The 24,623-nt window shown below is 43.8% G+C and overlaps 1 protein-coding gene across 1 annotated transcript in view; it reads right to left on the reverse strand.

The window, feature by feature from the left end:
- The window catches only part of grik4 (glutamate receptor, ionotropic, kainate 4), a 202,237-nt gene that overhangs the window by 113,220 nt on the left and 64,394 nt on the right, over positions 1 to 24,623 (reverse strand). The window contains exons 3-4 of the mRNA XM_031796144.1: positions 23,715 to 23,812; positions 6,378 to 6,543 (exon numbers count right to left, since the gene is read on the reverse strand). Of these exons, the coding sequence (XP_031652004.1) occupies positions 6,378 to 6,543; positions 23,715 to 23,812 (264 nt within the window). The remainder of the gene's footprint in view (positions 1 to 6,377; positions 6,544 to 23,714; positions 23,813 to 24,623) is intronic.

Below are 24,623 nucleotides of genomic sequence, written 5' to 3' on the forward strand. Positions count from 1 at the left end.
CGGCTTCTTCCTTGCTGAGCGGCCTTTCAGATTATGTCGAGATAGGACTCGTTTTACTGTGGATATAAATACTTTTGTACCCGTTTCCTCCAGCATCTTCACAAGGTCCTTTGCTGTTGTTCTGGGATTGATTTGCACACCAAAGTATAGTTTATCTCTAGGAGACAGAACGCATTTCCTTCCTGAGCGGTATGACGGCCGCGTGGTCCCATGGTGTTTATTCTTGCGTACTATTGTTTGTACAGATGAACGCGGTACCTTCAGGTGTTTGGAAATAGCTCCCAAGGATGAACCAGACTTGTGGAGGTCTACAATTCTTTTTCTGAGGTATTGGCTGATTTCTTTAGATTTTCCCATGATGTCAAGCAAAGAGGCACTGCGTTTGAAGGTAGGGCTTGAAATACATCCACAGGTACACCTCCAATTGACTCAAATTATGTCAATTAGCCTATCAGAAGCTTCTAAAGGCATGACATAATTTTCAGGAATTTTCCAAGCTGTTTAAAGGCACAGTCAACTTAGTGTATGTAAACTTCTGACCCACTGGAATTGTGATGCAGTGAATTTTACGTGAAATAATCTGTCTGGAAACAATTGTTGGAAAAATGACTTGTGTCATGTACAAAGTAGATGTCCTAACCACCTTGTCAAAACGATAGTTTGCTAACAAGACATTTGTGGAATGGTTGAAAAACGAGTTTTAATGACTCCAACCTATGTGTATGTAAACGTCCGACTTAACTGTATGTTTCCAGTGGCACTTGACTGAAACTATGCATTCATGGGAGTCAAGACATACAATATATTACATTACAACTGAGACCAGCATTGATTATCGTTAAAAAAACAACATTTACATATAATCAATGTTTTCTTCTTTTGGTTACATGCAGCAGCTGCTGTTCTTAAAGCACTATGTGTCCCTACTCATTGAATCCTAATGCCTTCAACGGTTTGTCTAGAAACGCAAATCATCAGCAATGACGCCTGCCTGCTCTGAGACTATCAGCTCTGTTACCTGTTGAGTTACTCAGCATAACTGTGATGAGGCTTAAAAACCTGCTCCATCTCCATTGCCTGTTTGCATGGCATCACATACCAATTTCACATTTCGTACATTACACTAGACCGCACACTTCGCTGCTCAGTGTCCACAGCAGAGGTTGCCCCTCCTACCGTTCCCTTTCATTCAGCCAGTGGAGAGGCAATCTCAGGAGAGACCCGTTTAGTGTTCAGGCTGTGCCCGATTCAAAGCAACGGGCGTGTACATTTTCATTTCACAAGCTCTTTTGTGGCCCTGACCTATGTGGCACCATTTCTGGCAGCCATGTCGCTTCCACGTTTCAGGCTGTTGAACCCATGCTAGAACATCATTATGCTAAAACGGGGAGGCACTGTTTCTCGGTTAGCCGTGGAAAAAAGGGAGACCCTGGAAGGTTAGAAGACGTGTGAAGGCTGTTTTCTTTGTGGAGGCTGTGCTGCTGCTGCCTGCAGCGGTCGGTGTGTGATATTGCCATGTGGTGTGCCTCATTAACAAGGGCCACACATACTGTAGCTCTGCCTGACGCTGCCTCTCTGGCAGACAGATAAAGGCAGGGCCTGCCACTCAGTCTGGGCAGCCAGTCATTTCCCCCTTTCACAGGCCGTCACATTTCACTGGGCTCTCACAAAGCCCCGGCTCTCATCTACCTTCCTGCACTTAGTGCCTCTATGCAAATACACTGCTCAGCCAGGACCAATGACAGGTTCATGCCAGTGTCACAGCTCCCAACTGGCTGCACCCTAGTCTGTAGAACTGGGCTGCTGGACTCCTGCGGTCTGGGAACCCTGTACTGTACAACCAAATGGGTGCAGTCTGCAGAATTTCATGGCATTTCACAGGACAAGATAGATCTACTTTTTAAACAGCCCGAACCTAAATGACTATGATAAATCGGGTGATACAATCGATTGACGGGCAGATGGAAGAGAGTTAAATTGCTTCAATGTAGTTTTCCCTCCAGGCCAGCAGCATTCGTTAACTAGAGTGCTTGGGATAGGACATGCGCTAATGTCTAGGCATTCGTAGCGTGTCAGTACATGAACTTATCCTAACCTGAATATAACCACACAGGTCAAAAAGTCGATAGTCTATCATTCTCTCTTATAAAAACAGTTCAGCGTGTCAGTAGATCTTGTTAATGGACAAGGACGGGGAGTTTGGGATGTTGTGGGTCTGAGTGATCCTTTCTCATCATTCCCCGTTGAAAGGGAACTTTCTTCCATCTTTCATCTTGGTAGACGAGCAGACAGCCGACCAGGGCTCTCCTCTGCTTTGTTCTCATTAGACACCAAAGCGAGAAAAAAGATAAAGAGAAGAACCCCCCCCCCCCCCCTCCAGAACCACACATCAAAATCCCATTACGCTGCGTATTGCATCAAATTAATGTCTCTGGGCAGGGAAAAGGAAGGGGAAACATAGAAGAAAAACCAGGGAGAGCCAATGGAGGAAGCTCACTCTCATCCCTCTGTTTAAGAGCATTTGGTGGAGCCATCTTTTCTCCACAGTTTCCTCACTCACTGCTCTCTTTCAGTAGGGAAGAAGTGCAACAGAACTGACAGCACAGCAACTATTTATTCTGATGGGGACATTTACGGTGGGCTGACGTCTGCTGTTACTGGAGCTGTAAATATATCATAATCCGTATTGAAACTTTCTTTGAATGTCATCCCGTCGGGAGGATTTCTCAGCTTGATCCCCGGACAACAAACAACAAAAAGTCATTGCCGCTACCAGCTAAATCATTTCATCACCCCAGTTAACCGGTCTGTCTTCCCAAAGAGTGTATTGATCCAGCTCTCTCCTGAGACAGAGACATTCTTGATCAACTTTAATTACAGGTTACTCATGACATTTTCAGAGCAGCGAGTCGTATCGTAGAGCAAACATATCCTATAATTGTTCCGCTCCAAGGAGACACAAACGTCTACCTTGACAGTTGTGTGCCTTTAAAACCTGTTGATGAGTCTATCTTCTCTCAATAAAAAAAACATTATGAGTTGGTTGCCGAGGTGCATGTCATCAGAGAAGTCAATTCAGGTGTTTTTAACATTCAAAAGGTACTACTATTTGCTTTTCTTCCAGCTCATTCAATTCAGATGATAAAATGCTACGTTAGGTGATAGCGGATTCATAACATAAGCTGTATTGTTGACCAGGATGCCCTCCCCTCCCCAAGAGGTAGAGAGTGGGTGATCGGTCCCCTCCCGCTACTCGCCAGCTGACCTCCCATGCACAAATCTCCCTGTTAACAAAGTGCTCCACTTTCCCACACAGTCGTCCTCCACCCCTGCGGCTAGGCTCTCTATGTCCAACTGTACTACTCCATGAGTGCGGTGAATCCACACACAACCACATGGCCATCGATAGCGGTAGGCAGGTTAGCTAGATCAATGGGTTTCCTTCTTTGCGCTACCTGTGCCTTTGGGTGGGCCTCTCTCTTTGTCTCTCTCTCTCGCTCTCTCTCTCTGCCAGGAAACCAGGGTCAGGCTGGGAAATATTCATGGCTCGGCAACGCTCTATTAGGCTGTCACCGGCCGCGGTGATTAATGAGCCCAGCGTCGACCGTCTTGGGGCCTCTGCCAGCCAGCAAACGGTACCGTGGCTATTGCTACAACAGCACATTGCAGAGCCCAAGCCATCACGGGTATTTTACAGTGGCGCTGCAGAAGGGTCACATGGCAGAGCAATCACTCAGCCTCCGCTCCCCACGAGCAATTCAAGTAGTAGGGTTAGATTCAATCAGCTAAAGTGACTAGCATCCTTGTCATTGATGAGGAAGGGAAGGGCCATGCTCCCCATGCCTTATCGATTCCCCCTTAGTCCACACGGACACAGACAGGAGCTCAGACAGAGACATACAAAAAGGAAACCTTTGAGGTTTCTGTCTCACACAGCTTGTAGATGGTGAGATCGCCGCCCTTCATGGGTATGTCGATAATTCACAGCATTTCACTCTTGCGAGGCACGGAACTGTCATGTGTCTTTGGGATAATTACCAACATCGTTTGATGAGCTCTCAAATGAACGACAGATTGAAAGGAGCACGCTTAAACACCCAGTGGAAAATAACAACTAATTATCTAGTTTTGACACGGGCAGTCATTGTCAAGAATCAAAGTCCATGCAGTTCTGAGTCACTAATGTCTTTAGCCTTTGGTGGGCGTTTAATTTTCCTTCTTCCCTCTTTTCTTCCTTGTTATCTCTGTTTCTCGGGTAACACCTCAGTCTAACTGGCTTGGATGAGCACAAACGTCAACCATTCTTTTCTGAAGTTGGTTGGGAGAGTTGAATGAGGGGTGGGGTTGATGGTGGGGAGAGAGTGGGCTGGGGGGCTCGTGCCAGCTGAGAGCACCTCGGTTCTAATCGAGAGCAGAAATCCAGTCCGCCACACTTCAAAGCCCTAAGCTGATTAAGGTGAAAGTTGGCCTGTAGCAGATGACATCAATGTGACTTTGTACGGGCACTTGTAATTACTGATTCCTGTACGGAGAAGGGAGGAAACAGACTGGGATTTAATCTTCCATACTTATTGTCACACTGGAATAAAAGAGAAAGATGCATTAATGGCCTATGTGAAAAGCAAAGTAATTTGCCTGCGTTTTGCCAGATGATGACTCATTGTGGGGGGAAGAATTATGCAATAATAAATGCATTTGGGTTATACATAGGCTTGAGTGTGGGTGTATCCACTGAAAGGTGATCTTGAATAACGGTAGGTGGGGGCGGTACCTCCTGTATAAACACAATGCTCAATGGCCTATGCAGACATCGGATTGACCATGCAGCGCAAAGCAGCCCTCTCTCCCACCAATGTTTCATTACCTCATCGTGTGAATTGTTTGCATTTGATTGTTAGTGTAGCCTATTTCAATTCCCCATTACATATATCACCAGTAGTATATTTACCGTTAATTCCAAAAATGTCTAATCTTTGTTTGGTTATGATCATTTCTGTGCATTCAATGCATTCAATGTATTATTATTCCAGTCTTACCATTCTCATTGTTGGAGTGGACACATTGTTTGCAGAGCGCACAACCTATGCTACACTTGTGAGAAACACGTTTTAGTTTCCATCATTACATTTAGGAGTTTGGTCAATTCAATTTAGTCATTGTCTTTTATTTGTAGTGCTCCAGTCAATGTTGGGAGCGCGCACCTGATTACGCATAGACGTATACAGGCCTATAAGCTACCTGGCCTGCGTGCAAATGTGAGCGTATAAATGTGACTATTTGGGGATCTGATAGTCATTCTGATTGGCTTAATGCACCATCCCTAATGAGCAGCGCAGTTTCTCAAAGTACGTTTTTCCCCCCACCTCAAACACTGTCTGTTTTTTACAACATTTGAGAAATCTTTCCAGCTCTCTCCCTTTTGATAACCACTCAGAGTGAAAGGGAAAATGTCATTCTCTGATCCAGTGGAAACGTCATAAAATATGCCTACCCACCCGATTACTTCTTATCAGCGCTTGACTTGGACTGAAACAGATTCCGGAACTCATTTTGGGTGCTGGTCCTGTTTATATTTATACTCCAAAATATTTTTGAGCAACAGACTGGGGCGAAGGTTCACCTTCTAACAGGTCGACGACCCTAAGCACACAGCCAAGACAATGCAGGAGTGGATTTCGGGACAAGTCTCTGAATGTCCTTGAGTGGTCGAGCCAGAGCTCGGACTTGAACCCGATCGAATGTCTCTGGAGAGACCTGAAAATAGCTGTGCAGCAACACTCCCCATCCAACCTGACAGAGCTTGAGAGGATCTGCAGAGAAGAATGGGAGAAACTCCCCAAATACATGTGCCAAGCTTGTAGCGTCATACCCAAGAAGACTCAAGTCTGTAATCACCATATAAGGGGCTTCAACAAAGTACTGATTAAAGGGTCTGAATACTTATGTAAATGTGATATTTGATTCGTTTTTTTGTAATAAATTTGCAAAAAATTCTAAACAACTGTTTTTGCTTTGTCATTATGGGGTATTGTGTGTAGATTGATGAGGGGGAAAATGGTTTAATTAAAGAATAAGGCTATAACGTAACAAAATGTGGAAAAAGTAAAGGGGTCTGATCACTTTTCAAATGCACCGTATGGAACAATACACCTTTAAAAGTGTCGATCAATCGATTAGTTGAAAGAACAAACGACTTTCGGAGAGTCAAGATTTCTTTAGTCGGGGCCAGCCCTAGTGCATATGCACATGCATGAATATGCACCCGTGTGTGCAAGCTCATGTGTGTGCACATGCAAAAATGTGGGTGCACATGTAAATGGAATATGTGTATATGGTACAAATAACAACAAAGAGCTAGTGGTGCGTGACCCACTCACAGTCGGCCTGGGCACAGATGAGGCAGGCTGTAGTGCTGTTGAAAAAGGTGAGCAGGCCAGCCACGGCCAGGCTGATGTCTGTGTTGGTGGGGCGCAGGTCTAGGGTGGTGAAGCGGGGGAACTGAACCTTCAGAATGTCCTCAGGGGCCACTTTCACATAGGGCACCTACAGAGAGAGAGAGAGAGAGAGAGAGAGAAGGTTCTGGATGAATAATTAAAGTACCAAAGGCATGTCTACAAAGAGATCAAGAGTTTTTAAAGCACCGTTAGCTTGCTGTATGTGAATATGGTGTAAACATACAGCATGATTCTGACAAAACCAAAGCATTGCTAGAGGAGATGTTTGTTGAGCAGTTCCAATACTTTGGCAAAGAGGCATGCAAAGTACAAAAAAAAAAAGTGTTCATTATATTCTCATCAAGCTAAATAGAACATCTTATATCTGATAAACTAATAAAACAAATTAGAATAATTCAAGAACTCCCTCACAGATGCCTAATAAACTAACTATAGCTCCTGGGCTCAATTAAATAAAGAACAGTTAATACACTGGGTGTACAAAACATTAAGAACAGTTTCCTAATATCGAGTTGCATCCCCCCTTTTGCCCTCAGAACAGCCTCAATTCAGCCTCAACACAGCTTTGTCAAGTTGGCTGGATGTCCTTTGGGTGGTGGACCATTCAGTTGAAACACACGGGAAACTGTTGAGCTTAAAAAACCCAGCAGCGTTGTTCTTAATGTTGTGTACAGTCAGGGTATATTGAGTGTGGAGAAAAGTAGACATTTTCACTGGCAGTGACGTCAAAGAAATGAGTCCCAAGCGTTAAGTTAAAAACACAAAACTCCGATAAGAATCTGTAGGAGACTAAAAAATCTCCTATCACAAAAACTTCCTGAAACGTTCAGGGATGTTTAGCAATGATTGGGCGTCTGTTTTCACAGCTGGTGTATGATGTGTTGAATAAATCGCAGCCGTTTGTTCAGTGTCCCCGCTGTGGATCCAGTCACAACAAGTCTTCAGTTCTGTAAGAGGATAAACACAAATGTGCAGAGAGACTATGGAGATGCTTTGTAAGTCCAACCCCCCCTCGCTCTCAACTTCCAAAGTTATGGCAAACATAGCTTACACCTGTACCCTACCTGCAAAAGAAAACTAAATTGCAAACTCCCCCACTATCTCTGTCTCCACTTGCTCCTGTCTTCCAGAAGTGATTGAATCCATCTCTCTTTTCTTTCGCTATCCACCGAGGTGTGGATGGATGCACCCGGGCTGATGGCAGCAGGCTGTGGGGCGTCTGGGAACGCAATACGGCGGGTGATTCGGTGGCTAGCGAATGGGGGCAACGCAGTGGGCTTGAAGGGGAACCCGGAAGGATGTCACAAGAGAAGCCTCTTCATCACAGCAGATTGCCTGCCTGCGCAGTGCCGCATGCCCATACATCGCTCTCTCTATGTCCCTGTATCCCCAATTGGTTTTCAATCCCTGCCCATCAGGGTGTAATGGAGTCCCCGGGAAGAATGGATGGATGGAGCACGATCTTTTCCTGACAGGCGGCGGCTGTGGTGGCAAAAAATGTGATTCTCTCCTCCTGAGGAGCTGTGAAACATGGATAATGGCCGAGCCACACTGGGGAAATGCAACCACTCCACAACTCCCCACTCCTCCATCCCCTCTGCCCTTCCAGGATCCCTTCTCGCTCTCGCAGCACGGACCACAGAGTGCTATCGTCGTGTCCCTTTCTGTTCGAGAGGCTTTCTGCTCTGGTAGCTTTGCTGTGAGGCAGTGGGGTTTGAAGAGAAGAGAGAAGACATCCATTGGCCCATTGGTGAATACTTTTAGTGATATGTTGGCTCAATGAAGGAATTATTTGTCTACCAAAGCATGAGACCACCGCAAAGAGGCCTGCTAAACTGACATAAGGCCTAGCCCAGTAGCTCTTCGGTGATCAGTATGAATAAAACAATGGATCCGAGTACAAAATATAAATGCATCAGGAAGAAAAAGGATCAGCTTTGGTTTCAGTGAGCTCATAGAAGAAGTTTAACTCAGAATAAATCAAATGTTCAAACAGTTAATTGAGAGGTGCTCATCGTCAGGAACAACAATGCAGATGGGGTAAGTACATATGAGCTGCAATGAGCTGGCACCTGAAATAGAAGTTCTGTACAAACCATGACGGCGACCGCCACCGAGACAAGGTTGTAATGTCAAGGGTTCCTGTCTGGGAGACGGGGGAGCTCGTGCAGGGGGTAAAGTGAGTCATGATCACCCTGCTTTGATGAGTCATTTTCCTCCATATAACCTCCTCCTCTAGTTGGCTCTGTAAAAACCTCTTAACGTCACTCCATTATTGCGGGGACGACTTCTTCAAACAAACTTCCGTAAAACAGGTATATAGATAGCACTCTTACTGCCGTCTTACTGACAAAGGTTTCATACGCAAATAAATCACATTGACCCATATAGATATACATGACTGTCTCTGGAATAATAGGATATTATGCAGTGAAATAGCCTGTATACAAGTACCATCCTCTGACAGATAATTCACAGCAATGCAATCGCATGACACTTAAACCCCAATACGTCTCTCAGAGCGTGGTCTATGCGGCAGTCAGATACAGTACTGTCTGGAGAGGTGGAGACTGAGGGGAAGGTTGCTTGTGTATTAGAGATGCAATTTCTGGTTGTGTGTGTTGAGTGTGTGCTCCTGCCGTGTGACAGTGGCTGTCAGTGAGCGCAGACAAAGAGAGGCCTGACAGCTGTTTAATGAGAGAGATCCGCACAGGACACTGAAGTGAGACAGAGAGCAGGGCTAACTAGCAAACCTGGCACTATCCACAGGTGCGATGGGAACACACTGGAACACCTGCGTTATGCACCATGAACACCTTAATATTGCTACCGTATCACAAACATGGCCTTGCCTGGTTGGTTGCCTGGTTGGTTGGTGCCGCATTCACACACGACTCCTCTATTACAGTGGATTCATTGTGGCATCCCCATAGATCAGGATTGTTATTTTCAATGGTTACGACAGGTGTCATAATGCCGGGAGGAGACGGGAGTGACTACATCCTTTGGGCTGTTTGTGTGGAAAGGCATGCCCTTGGTTAATTTTGTGATGCTTGGAAATTTTGTGATGCTTGGTGACCTCACCCGCAATCATTTACTCATCTATCTTGATGCCATTATTGTCTTCTGTAATGCTATATACGCCTGGTGATGCATTGCTCACGTACAGTATAACCACAGCCCCCTAACTCCTGAACCAAGCTAAAGCAAAACAGGAAAATGCATTATTCTGGATATGTCGGTTATGGCGTTCTGAGAATACGCACGTTTTTTTTATTTATTGTTGGGCTACTTTGTTGTCACCTAAAACAATGTTCTTGTTCCACAAAAAGGACAGAGAAAAACAATATTTTTGGTTGAGGTGATCTCCAAATCAAATCAAATTTAATTAGTCACATGCGCCGAATAGAACAAGTATAGAGCTTACAGTGAAATGGTTACTTACAAGCCCTTAACCAATGATGCAGTTTTAAGAAAAATACACACAAAAAAACCATTTGAAATTAAAGAAACAAATAATTAAAGAGCAGCAGTAAAATAACAATAGCGAAGCGGCAGTGTAGCCTAGTGGTTAGAGCATTGGACTAGTAACCGAAAGGTTACAAGTTCAAATCCCCGAGCTGACAAGGTACAAAATCTGTCGTTCTGCCCTTGAACAGGCAGTTAACCCACTGTTCCTAGGCCGTCATTGAAAATAAGAATTTGTTCTTAACTGACTTGCCTAGTTAAATAAAGGTTAAAAAAATATATATATATATATATACAGGGGGTACCGGTACAGAGTCAATGTGCAGGGGCACCGGTTAGTCGAGGTAATATGTACATGTAGGTAGAGTTATTAAAGCGACTATGCATAGATAACAACAGAGAGTAGCAGCGGTGTAAAAGAGGTGGGGGCAACGCAAATAGTCTGGGTAGCCATTTGATTAGCTGTTCAGGGGTCTTATGGCTTGGGAGTAGAAGCTGTTTTTAGAAGCCTCTTGGACATAGACTTCCGTGCGGTAGAAGAGAGAACAGTCTATGACTAGGGTGGCTGGAGTCTTTGACAATTTTTAGGGCCTTCCTCTGACACTGCCTGGTATAGAGGTCCTGGATGGCAGGAAGCTTGGCCCAAGTGATGTACTGGGCCGTACACACTACCCTCTGTAGTGCCTTGTGGTTGGAGGCCGAGCAGATGCCATAATAGGCAGTGATGCAACCCGTCAGGATGCTCTCTATGGTGCAGCTGTAGGACCTCTTGAGGATCTGAGGAACCATGCATAATCTTTTCAGTCTCCTGAGGGGGAATAGGTTTGTTGTGCCCTCTTCACAACTGTCTTGTGTGCTTGGACCATGTTATTTTGTTGGTGATGTGAACGCCAAGGAACTTGAAGCTCTCAACCTCGTCCACTACAGCCCCGTCGATGAGAATGGGGGCATGCTCGGTCCTCCATTTCCTGTAGTCCACAATCATCTAGTCTTGATCACGTTGAGGGAGAGGTTGTTGTCCTTGCACCACACGGCCAGGTCTCTGACCTGCTCCCTATAGGCTGTCTCATCATTGTTGGTGATTGTCATTGTTGGTGATCAGGCCTACCACTGTCATCGGCAAACTTAATGATGGTGTTGGAGTCGTGCCTGGCCATGCAGTCATGAGTGAACAGGTAGTACAGGAGGGGACGGAGCACCACGCACCCCTGAGGGGCCCCCGTGTTGAGGATCATTGTGGCGGATGTGTTGTTACCTACCCTTTCCACCTCAGGGCGGCCCGTCAGGAAGCCCAGGATCCAGTTGCAGAGGGAGGTGTTTAGTCCCAGGGTCCTTAGCTTAGTGATGAGTTTTGAGGGCTCTATGGTGTTGAACGTTGAGCTGTGGTCAATGAATAGCATTCTGACATAGGTGTTCCTTTTGTCCAGGTGTGAAAGGGCAGTGTGGAGTGGACTATGACAGACAAAATGAGAAGAAAAAAATTCAGAAAATCACTTTGTAGGATTTTTAATGAATTTATTTGCAAATTATGGTGGAAAATAAGTATTTGGTCAATAACAAAAGTTTATCTCAATACTTTGTTATATACCCTTTGTTGGCAATGACAGAGGTCAAAAGTCTTCACAAGGTTTTCACACACTGTTGCTGGTATTTTGGCCCATTCCTCCATTCAGATCTCCTCTAGAGCAGTGATGTTTTGGGGCTGTTGCTGGGCAACACGGACTTTCAACTCCCTCCAAAGATTGTCTATGGGGTTGAGATCTGGAGACTGGCTAGGCCACTCCAGGACCTTGAAATGCTTCTTACGAAGCCACTCCTTCTTTCATCTTCAATGCCCTTGCTGATGGAAGGAGGTTTTCACTCAAAATCTCACAATACATGGCCCCATTCATTCTTTCCTTTACACGGATCAGTCGTCCTGGTCCCTTTGCAGAAAAACAGCCCCAAAAGCATGATGTTTCCACCCCCATGCTTCACAGTAGGTAAGGTGTTCTTTGGATGCAACTCAGCATTCTTTGTCCTCCAAACACGACGAGTTGAGTTTTTACCAAAAAGTTATATTTTGGTTTCATCTGACCATATGACATTCTCCCAATCTTCTTCTGGATCATCTAAATGCTCTCTAGCAAACTTCAGACGGGCCTGGACATGTACTGGCTTAAGCAGGGGGACACGTTTGGCACTACAGGATTTGAGTCCCTGGCGGCGTAGTGTGTTACTGATGGTAGGCTTTGTTACTTTGGTCCCAGCTCTCTGCAGGTCTTTCACTAGGTCCCCCCGTTGGTTAATAAGAGCCCATAAAACGTCAGCCATCCCGTCCGACGCCATCTTGAAGGCAGGAAACAGCTTGAGGTTTCCTGCCTTCAAGCACAGAGCTCCGACTGTAACCTTGTGTCAAATTATAAATCGAGATATCAATTTCTAACTTTGTGAACTTAGCATGGTCTCTCAAAGCGCTTGGTCTGAAGGTGAAACCTAATTTACCAGCCCTGCTTCTACTGAGAAGTTGACAAGTGTCCAACTCAAACTTATATGTAGGCTGTGAAACAACATCCATGAGCCCTTGAAGTCCCCAGAGGGGGGGATTCAGACCTGACACCATAAGGTAAGCCAAAATATAATGAGATCTTACATCTGCTATCTTGCCTCTTAAGCGCCAGCCGAACAAAACTCATGTTTAATAAAATATCAGACATCCTTTATGGGGGGGGGGGGCAGCGTGTCAGCCATAACTGATGATGACCTTTGTTGGGAAAATAAAATATTAGCCATGTGTCACAGCCCAGCACTGGCCCACTCACAATTAACACACAACAGAGCCACTGTGGAGTACCTGTGGTGAGCACAGAGAAGAGCGTGCAGGTTGGCCACAGCCCATCAGAGAACAGATGCACAGGAGAACACAGTCCATCAGTCAACCCCAGAGCTGGCAGAGGTGGCTGTGGTGGAGAGAAGGGGAAGGGATGGGAGGGAGGCAGGTGTGGGTGATCATGTCCGTCTGATCATATGTGGCACTAGTAGGAGCTCAGCTACTGTGGCTGGGAGTGGGTCGGAGTGGGATAGAGAGTGAGAGGAGACAGCCTCTGTCTATTGGGGTAATGATCCTGAAGCAGGTCCCACTGGTTTGGTTTGTCCAAGGTAGGAGTGGTTGATGAAGATGGAGAGGTCTGTGGTGGGTCCCACAGTGCTTTTTTAGGCAAGTGGAACATTGACCACCAGATCTCTATATCATTGATCAGCCGGCGGTGAGAAAAAAAGCTCCCTTTCCTTGGAAAAGCTATTGTTCTTCTTCACTCTTGCCTCTGTGCTACTAAAAATGGTCAAAGACTCCAGCCACCCAAAGTCATAGACTGTTCACGGCAAGCGGTACCGGAGCGCAAGGGCTGGGACAAAAAGGCTCCTTAACAGCTTCTACCCCCAAGCCATAAGACTCCATAACATTGATCCCCATATTTTGATTTGTATATATTCATATTATTTTACAATGACTCTCTTGCACATGCTTGATGTACACTCACTGGACTCTAACCACACACTATACTCTCCCTCTCTCTCACACACAACACACACACACACACACACGCTGCTGCAACTCTCTGTTTATTATCTATGCATAGTCAACTTGCCACTACCTACATGTATACTGAAGAAAAATGTATACGCAACATGTAAAGTGTTGGTCCCATGTTTCATGAGCTGAAGTAAAAGATCCCAGAAATTTTCCATACACACACAAAGCTTATTTCTCTCAAATGTTGCGCAATTTTTTTTTACATCCCTGTTAGTGAACATTTGTTCTTTTCCAAAATAGTCCATCCACCTGACAGGTGTGGAATATCAAAAAGCTGATTAAACAGCATGATCATTACACAGGTGCACTTTGCGCTGGAGACAATCAAATAAAATATGCAGTTTGATCACATAACACAATGCCACAGATGTCTCAAGTTTTGAGGGAGCACGCAATTGGCATGCTGACTGCAGGAATGTCCACCAGAGCTGTTGCCAGATAATCAAATGTTTCTCTACCATAATCCGCCTCCAATGTCGTTTTAGAGCAGTTGGCAGCTTGTATGGCGTTGTGTGGGCAAGCGGTTTGCTGATGTCAACATTGTGAACAGAGTGCCCCAAGGTGGCGGTGGGGTTATAGTATGGCAGGCATAAGCTACGAACATGAACACAGTTCCATTTTATTGATGACAATTTCAAAGCACAGAGATACTGTTATTAGATGAGTTTTTTTCATCTATGCCCTTACATTTTTGAAAAAGGTATCTGTGACCAGTCACGTCAAATCCATAGCTTAGAGCCTAATGAACTTATTTCAATTGACTGATTGAAAAATGTAAAATGTTTGAATTTGTTGTATTTACATTTTTGTTCAGTATACATATTACCTCAATTTTCTCGACTAATCCGTACCCCGGCACATTGACTAGGTACCGGTACCCCTTGTATATAGGCTTATTTGTTATTTTATTGTGCTACTATTTTTCCTTAATTAAGTTAATTGAGCACATTTTTCTTACTTGCTTTTTTTCAACTATGCATTGTTGGTTAAGGGTTCATAAGTAAGCATTTCATGGTAAGGTGTTCTAGGTAACCTGTTCTATACGGCCCATGTGACAGATAAAATGTGATTTGATTTCACTTCTGATTAAACAAATGTCTTTGTAGGGAATGAAAAGCTTTTTGAGACCACCCTAGGCCTTTAAGCTCTTGAAGTTCCTGAAGGAGGTATTAGGTGGTCCAGATGTTAGACAAGTGAGACAAAATGTATACACCTGATAGGTGTGCTCTCAGCCATTCTTTTGACCAGGGACCGGCAAGCTTCCTCCATGGGGGGCCACATACATAAAACATTGTAGAACTGACAAAATGCGTGTCTCAGGGACCAGCCAGCAGCATCAAAACAGACTGGCACCCATTCACAAACCAGATGTTGAGAAATACTAACCCAGGTCGTCTTCACATATGATCCATCGGACGATTTCAGTTCTCTCTGACAGATTATGTTTGCTTAAACCATAAATAATTGATTTGCAAACTTCTGACACCTGAAATGTGACCAATACCATGCCTGAAAGAAAATGTCTGAGGCTATTTTCAGTAGTGGTGAAGCTTGCATAGAGACCTTGTGAGACAATTCATTCAGCAGTTCTGAGAACCTCATCTGTGATGGGTTTGTTTGAATCCTATCACTTCACACCTAAACAAAAGGGCCAGCGCAATGACACAGATGACTACAAAACAAAAGGAACAATGGAATATGCCTTTGCATATCTATAATGACAAGAAACGGCCTAATTGAATTTGCATCTCCCGTTCATCGCTGGCAACCAGAGAGCGGCCGTGTTCGCATTCAACTCCCTGACCAAGTGGAAACAGCTTTCTAAAGAGGGAGCGAATTTGGATATGCACAGATCTCCTGGCTACCCTCGACAAGACAGATCAACAGCACAGTGAAGAAGGGGGTCAGGAGGGGTGTGTGTGTAACAGCTGTGGACCTCTAATTGCAATCCAGCAGCAATAGCAGGCTCACCTGTGTTTTGTTTGCAAGCAGGCGGAACAGATGCACCCTGCGCCGAGTGACACCGAGCGCAACATCGCCCCCTGCAGACCTAGCATCCCATTCACCAGGCATGTCTTAATGTGCCTTCCCCCCGCAAATAGCCGGTGGGTTTAAAAGGGCCGAATACTGTACATCGAAAAATGTCAGTCGACACTGCTAGCCAAGATTCAAATTCCCAGAACAAATTATTGTCTACCCTCAGAAAGAGGGATCCAGTATTAGGCTGATGGTGTGTGATTATAAGGGGTTAAGGTCCGGCTGATTTGAGCCGAAATCCCTCTAAAGGTCTCTCAAGCGTTCTTGCTGAGTTTTCTTTTGGGGGGAGGAGAAATTGCCAGGGCTGACCTCTACCTCTTTCGGCAATCAGCCAGAGATGCTGAGTATGGTGAAGTGCAGGGGGGGGGGGGGATGTGCAAATGAGAGGAGACTTGCTTTGACTGATTTGCGTGCATGTCAAAGCACTCTCGGGGAAAATGTTAGGTGAGAGGATATTTCCTGGAAAATGGTCTCGGGGCATGGACGATAGGCAGGAATGTGAGCATACTGGGGTATAAAAGCAATTCCACATCGTGACACACTGATATGTGCTGCTGGGCCAGAGAACATGGTGTCCAATAAAATCTAACTGAGCCAGCCGACACACACTACTCACACACAGCGGACTCAGTCAACACACAGGTCAATGTCAGAGAAATATAGGGCAGATATTGAATATCATATGCTGATGACTGCCTTCACAATACACATGTACACTTCATGACCATGAGACCAAAACGGGTTCAACTTCCATTCATGGCCGTTCAACTGTGCTTTCATCTTGTATAGTGGTCAGAGTTGACGCCTCATGCTTGGCCGAGTGGAATAATCCTGAATTAACATGCACTATCAATGAGAACCTGGGAGGGTAAACTGACCCAGCATGGCGTCACCCTCTCATTTCATTAAATTCTACATTTCAGAATCAGCTTGGACTGATAGATTTGAGCATCTGGGTAAATGGATGGCAAATTCCAAAATAGTAATTATACAATGGGAGGGAAGAACAATATGGAATGCATGCCATTGCCTTACATTGCATATGAAGTGTGACTGGCTCATGACGTTCAACCATGGACGTATGCAGGGTTGCCAGGTCTAGGCCTGAAAGCTAGCCATTTTGGGCAGCAAGAGATGACGAGCCACATTTATCAAATAAACCCTTTTTTCATAACCTTATCGAGCCAATTAAGAAGAAATATTGACATAATTTGTAATGATGTAGGCTAAGAAGCAAAATGCGGTTTTCCATCAATATAATAATAATTGTGAGCTCAAGAATATGTCCCAGAGAAAAGATAATTCACCCTTATTAAACTCGTCAGATAATTTTCCATCAATGGTTGTAGATTGAACTTCTTTGAATGCAATGATTAAGCAATAAGGCACTTTACTCAGTAATTTGTTGAAACAACATTAGCAGCGATTACAGCCTTGAGTCTTCTTGGGTATGACGCTAACAAGCTTGACACACCTGTATTTGGGGAGTTTCTCCCATTCTTCTTTGCAGATCTTCTCAAGCTCGGTCAGGTTGGATGGGGAGCGTTGCAGCACAGCTATTTTCAGGTCTCTCCTGAGATGTTCGGGCTCTGGCCGGGCCACTAAAGGACATTCAGAGACTTGTCCTGAAGCCACTCCTGCGCTGTCCTGGCTGTGTGCTTACGGTCATTGTCCTGTTGGAAGGCGAACATTCGCCCCAGTCTGGAGGTCCTGAGTGTTCTGGAGCAGGTTTTCATCAAGGATCTCTCTGTACTTTGCTCTGTTCATCTTTGCCCCTATCCTGACTAGTTTCCCAGTCCCTGTCGCTGAAGAACATCCCCACAGCATGAAGCTGCCACCACCATGCTTCACCGTAGGGATGGTGTCAGATTTCCTCCAGCTTGGCATTCAGACAAAAGATTTCAATCGTGGTTTCCTCAGACCAGAGAATCTTGTTTCTCATAGTCTGAGAGTCTTTAGGTGCCTCCAAGCGGGCTGTCATGTGCCTTTTCCTGAGGAGTGGCTTTTGTTTGGACACTCTACCATAAAGGCCTGATTGGTGGAGTGCTGCAAAGATGGTTGCCATTCTGGAAGGTTCTCCCATCTCCACAGAGGAAATCTAGAGCTCTGCCAGAGTGCCCATCGGGTTCTTGGTCACCTCGCTGACCAAGGCCCTTCTCCCCGATTGCTCAGTTTGGCCGGGCGGCCAGCTTTAGGAAGAATCTTGATGGTTCCAAACTTCTTCCATTTAAGAATGATGGAGGCCACTGTGTTCTTGGGGATGCTGCAGTGCTGCAGCATATTTTGGGTACCCTTCTCCAGATCTGTGCCTCAACACAAGCCTGTCTTGGAGCTCTACGGACACTTCCTTCAACCTCATAGCTTGGTTTTTGCTCTGACATACAGTGTCAACTGTGGGACCTTATATAGACAGATGTGCCTTTACAAATCATTTCCAATCAATTGAATTTACCACAGGTGGACTCCAGTCAAGTTGTAGAAACATCTCAAGGATGATCAATGGAAACAGGATGCACCTGAGCTAAATATTTCGAGTCTCATAGCAAAGGGCCTGAACACTTATGTAAATAAGGTATATCCGTTTTTTATACATTTGCAAACATTTCTAAAAACCTGTTTTGGAATTTCATTATCAGTAAGTTGTATTGTGGACACAGATGTTTTTATTTGATCAATTTTTGAATAAGGATGTAATGTAACAAAATGTGAAAAAGTCAAGGGGGCTGAATACTTTCCGAAGGCACTGTATATGGCCAATATACCACAGCTAATGCTGTTCTTAGGACACAGTCCTTAGCCGCGGTATTCTGTCCATATACCACAAACCCCCGAGGTGCCTTATTGCTATTATAAACTGGTAATCAATGTAATTAGAACAGTTAAAAGTATTTTCTGTCATACCTGTGATACACGGTCTGATATACCACGGCTTTCAACCATTCAGCATTCAGGGCTCAAGCCACCCAGTTTATAATTCTAAATAAATCCTGTTTTCCCATGTGCATAACTATAGACACATCCAATAGGAGAGGTTGAGTGATGAAAGTTGGACAGAGGATCTTGAAATCTCTGAACACTTTTTTTTTTACACACACACACACACACACACACACACACACACACACACACACCGCTCTGGCCCTCCCCCTCACTCACTAACGCCTGCCTCACTGCCTGATTGTCAGCAGCAGCAGGTCACAGTGAAATATATATATTTTTTTAAAGAGAGAAATGCCATGGCGGCCGCGGCGCAATTTAGAAGTAGCCCAAAAACAGCAACTCAAAGTGAAGGACTGTGACTCTAAAAGTGGAATCTGCAGGTTTGTCGCGCCGCAAGAGAAAAAACTGCCTCCCACTGTGATAAGCACCTATCGGCAGTCTATAGGCAGGATGATTTTGTGTGTGTTTCAATGCATAAAAGAGAGACATTTCCTTAATTTTCAAAGCCACCTCAAGAGCTATTACGAGCTAATGTAAATTATATTGAACAAAAATATAAATGCAAACATGCAACAATTTCAAAGACTTTACTGATTTACAGTTCATATAAGGAAATCAGTCAATTGAAATGAATTCATTAGGCCCTGTTGGACCCAGGATCTGTTGGACACAGATACCTTAAAAGAAAGGTAGGGGTGTGGATCAGAAAGCCAGTCAGTATCTGGTGTGACCACCATTTGCCTCATGCAGTGCTCCTTCTCTTAGAGTTTATCAGGCTGTTGATTGTGGCCTGTTGTCCCACTCCTCTTCAATGGCTGTGCGAAGATGCTGGATGTTGTGGCGGGAACTTGAACACGCTGTTGTACACATCAATCCAGAGCATCCCAAACATGCTCAATGGGTGACATGTCTGGGGAGTATCTAGGCCATGGAAGAACTGGGACATTCCGTTTCCAGGAATTGTTTACAGATCAGTGGAGGCTGCTGAGGGGAGGACGGCTCATAATAATGGCTGGAACAGAGCAAGTTGAATGACATCAAACATATGGAAACCATTTTTTGATACCATTCTACTTATTCCTCTTCAGCCATTACCACAAGCCCGTCCTCCCCAATTAAGGTGCCACCAAACTCCTGTGCTACAGATCCTTGTGACATGGGGCCGTGCATTATCATGCTGAAACATGAGGTGATGGTGTCGAATGAACGGCATGACAATGGACCTCAGGATCTCGTCACGGTATCTCTGTGCATTCAAATTACCATCGATAAAATGCAATTGTGTTCGTTGTCCGTAGCTTACGCCTGCCCATACCATAACCCCTCTGCCACCTTGGGACACTCTTCACAACGCTGACATCAGCAAACCACTCGCCCACACAACGCCATACACTTGGTCTGCAGTTGGAGGAGGTTTATGGTAGAGAAATTAACATTTAATTATCTGGCAACAGCTTTGGTGGACCTTCCTGCAGTCAGCATGCCAATCGCACACTTCCTCAAAACTTGAAACATCTGTGGCATTGCGTTGTGTGATAAACCGAACATTTTTCAGTTGCCAATTATTTCCCCATGCATTTTCCTATGTGTACCTGTGTAATGCTCATGCTGTTTAATCAGCTTATGCCACACCTGTCAGGTGGATGGATTATATTGGCAAAAAAGAAATGCTCACTAACAGGGATGTAAACAAATTCATACCAAACTTTTGAGAGAAATAAGCATTTTGTGTGTAAGGAAAATGTCTGGGATGTTTGATTTTAGCTCATGAAACATGGCACCAACACCTTACGTGTTGCGTTTAGATTTTTGTTCCGTGTCAACGACCATGACTTAGAAGATTTTCTGCAGCATTCAAGAGCAAAACATAAAAAACGGTTAAATGTAATGTCATAATATAGATTTTTTGCCAAAATAGACATATTCAAAAGTAATTATTTATCATGAGGACCATAAACAATACCTAGAGATGCTTAAACTGCCAGAAAGATTTCAATCTTACCTTTCTGGTAAAAATAGTTATAAATTGCTGAGGTTTAGTCTTTTGAGGACACAAGCTCAAGAACACAGAACAAATATAAAAATATGACAAATCATATTATTCAACACAAGTTGGGGAATAGGGAATGAAATTATTGAAATGATTTCTAAATATAGTACTTACTTTGATATTTCACCTTTCTTATAGTTGTAAAATAAATATGATCATACTTAGTGACAGTAAAAAATTGGCACCATTTCATAACTGACAGAGCATTTTCTGACCAGCATCCTCTGATCGCTCAAATGCTTGCTGACTCATTACAACTTCAGCTTTAAGCACAAAGTGATTATGTCTCGCTGTGACCAAGAGAAAGTGGTCTTGTTTAAATTCTATGAAATAATTTTGTATTGTTTCATGTTGAGCGCTCTAAATCCATCTATGAACATCACAGCGTGATGAGATTGCCTTTGCTCCATGGGCTAAGGTCTCCCATTTCATATGCCGTATTGTAAGCTGAGCTGCAAAATCGAACATTTGTTTGCATAGGCCTGAAATTTTGACGTGTTGCTCCCTAAGCAAATGAGGTGTCAGATTTCACAGAGTGCACAGCAATTGATGTACTGAGTGATCTGTGAACAGCGCAACATCAAATATTGTTCGGTACCGGTCCAGAACCGCTCAAAGAGGTGTTAAAAGGATTATACATGGACTGTGAGCTAGGAGTTCTCGGCATCTGTGCTACGCAATTGCTTTTTGTGAAGAGATACTGTTTTTATTAGTTACCATTGTCTAAATCCAGATTGTACAGTATGGCTCTGTACAGCATCACTTAGAGCCTCCCAAATGGATATAGAGCTCTCCGAATGATAAATTGAGTGTGGGTAATGGGTTGATCACATAGCAAGGGCTGTCATGAGTCATATTTTCATGCGTCCCCTATTTACTCGGCCTCCTGTCATATTGCCAGCATCTGTGCACTCTCCCAGTTAAGAATTATGAACACAGACACAATCACTGAGCACAGACAGGATGTAATTGACTCTCCAACACCTTCACAACAACTGCCACACACACATACGCGCACACAACGCTGACATCAGCAAACCACTCGCCCACACAACGCCATACACTACAGTTAGGAAGGACGCCTTGCCGTAACTAGGTGTATTGGCACACTATTGGCACACTATTCACCATGCTCAAAGGGATATTGAATGTCTGCTTTTTATTTTTACCCATCTACCAATAGGTGACTTTCTTTGTGACGCATTGGAAAAACTCCCTGGTTTTTGTGGTTAAATCTGTTTGAAATTCAGTGACTGAGGGACCTTACAGATAATTGTGTGTTTGAGGTATAGAGATGCGGTCATTGAAAAATCATGTTGAACACTTGTTGCACACAGTGAGTCCATGCAACTTATGTGACTTAAGCACATGTTTACTCTTGAACTTATTTAAGCTTGCCATAACAAAGGGGTTGAATATTTGACTCAAGACATTTCAGCTTTTCATTTTTTATTAATTTGTGAAACGTTTGAAAACACAATTCCACTTTGACATTATGGGGTATGGTGTGTAGGCCAGTGACATTTTTTTATTTTTTATGTGGAAAAATCAAGGGGTGTGAATACTTTCTGAAGGCACTGTACATGTCACATTGATTGCTGATTGATCTTATTTGTCAGTGTTGGATGCACATTATACTAGCACATATTCATAATCTAATCACCATTTATAAAAACTGTTAATCCACATTAGTACTGTGGCTACTGCATTTAAACACACCTCAAGCAATTTATATTGGAAAATAATATTCTCCATCACACTCCACTCTCCCCTAAAACAGGTTGTAATAAAGTGGCCAAAGCACTTTCCCTCCCTCAGTCCCATAGACATGTTCCATCAGCCATGGCCAGCCCTGCTGTCCTCCACTGAAAGACTACCGATATGCCCAGTTTGCAAAAGGAGACCATTAGTGAGATATCATTTCCAGGGTAGTAACAGCGCAATGTGACCTTTCTCTATTGTCATGTACACACCGACAGCTATTAGAGCAACTCCTCAACATGATCCTGTTTGCCTTTTAAGAGCCATGATGTGGCATCATCGTGCTTACATGTCAGCATTGTTGTAGTTCTGCAGAACTCGGCCTTTTAGATGGTATTTGCTTGAAACATGTTCATGTATTTCTTAATCATTTAGCATTAAGAACAGTTTATGAAGGGATACTTCGGGATTTTGGCAATGAGGCCCTTTATTTACCTCACCAGAGTCCGATGAACTAGTGGATACCATGTGTGTGTGTCTGTGTCCAGTTTGAAGGAAGTTAGAGTTTTTCCAGCCAATACTAACTAGCATTAGCGCAGTGACTGGAAGTCTTGGTGTCTGCTAGCATGCTCTGATTATGGGGAAGTAGATAAAGGGCCTCATTACCAAAATCCCAAGGTATCCCTTTAAAGGCAGCGTTTCCCAAACAAGGGGTGGACATTTTTTTTTACCCTAACACTACACAGCTGATTCAAATTATCAAAGCTTGATTAGTTGAATCAGCTGTTGGACAAAAAACAAAAGTTGCACCCCTTGGGGTCCTGAGGACAAAGTTTGGGAAACACTGCTTAAGGAGTCGTGGTGCATGGTCCGATGAATACATTACAGAAAGTTAACTTCTTTAAGAAAGTACAATTCATCTACATGTTTATTTATTCACACAGGGAATGAGCTCAGTCAGAACATTTAAAAGGGATAGACAGTGCATATCACCAGGGAGTCCAAAGTCTAAAGACTGATCAAATGGTCACAGTTCTCATTAAAGGGGACATAAATGTGATTTTTTTTATTAAAAAAAGACAGTAACATCCTGTAGTTAGTACAAGAGCAAAATTGTTTAACATCACAACTCAAAGGACCTGAACTGAAAATGTATAAATTACGATTTTCCATGTTGTTCAAAGAGGTGGTCCTTCACAAAACAAAAAAAAACACGGCAGCACCAAACCAATTACAATTTGTCTGAGAACTGATTAGATTAATGTTGTACGCTGTTGAGCCCCTGATTCTTGGCCCGTCGGAATTTAACATGGGTAAATTCAGACAATAACTTAGAATGTTCAGAAAAATATTCTGTCTGCTGTGGTATTGACATGGGTCAAGCACGGTCTCAAACACAGTAATAATAAAACATATTGTTCCATAATATGACAGGCAAACAGTGCTATTGTGACACCAAATAAATCGAGCCAAAATGCGAGCCAGCACTCACCTCTTTCTCTCCACAGATATTGCTGATGATGGAATTGGAAGCAGGGCTGGCGGAGGGACCCAGGACTCCCACCACTCCCTTGGACAGGATCTGGCACACTGTCAACACACAGAGACAAGCATCCAGTCAGATAATACAGGACATGGTCCAAATATCACATTCAGCCTATTAAATAGGAGTTGTGTGTTGCTTTGTGTGTAGTTTTAACCTGCACTAACAGTATGAGCCAGCAGTTCCCAGTTAACCTTTAATAAGTAGGTGTTTGGGGTTTGCTAACTATTAACTTGATCATGTTCTATTGATGTATTAACTTACAGCTGCTCTGTATATGATTTCACATCACCGATAGTAGACCTACGACTATAGATTACAATATGACAGATTGAGTGGTGGTACAATGATGGAACATAATTGTTGGTATGAGATCTGGTCATTTGGAAGTTTTTGCAAAACCATTTAGAATGTCATGTCAACAATAATTAAATTTTAAGATAACAATTGGGGAGGAAAGTACTCCTTAAAAGTGGCATGTAGGAGTTAGTGCCAACCAACAGTTCCTGCCATGCAGGGGCACATTGACCTAGTTAAAATAATAGCGGAGAACTATATTAAAACGAAACCGATCAGATATTTTATCAGTCTTCCAAAAGCATTTGTGATATCTTTTTTCTAACATTCACCATCACACTGAATCAGTGTATGAAATGGATTTTTTGGGGGGAAGAAGAAATATAGTATTTCCTTTGCAATCCCCTGCACATGAGTTTGGGCTTAAATCTTACTTGCAGGGGAAACAAAATGCAATTTCAGGTGGGGGTTGATCCCCATCTTTCATTAACATTCTATGGTAGTCAGGAGGAGGACTGCTGTCTGAATATGTGGTCTGCTGCCCAAATGGCACCCTCGTTC

Source organism: Oncorhynchus kisutch, linkage group LG18 (assembly GCF_002021735.2).
Source record: "Oncorhynchus kisutch isolate 150728-3 linkage group LG18, Okis_V2, whole genome shotgun sequence".
NCBI lineage: Eukaryota > Metazoa > Chordata > Actinopteri > Salmoniformes > Salmonidae > Oncorhynchus > Oncorhynchus kisutch.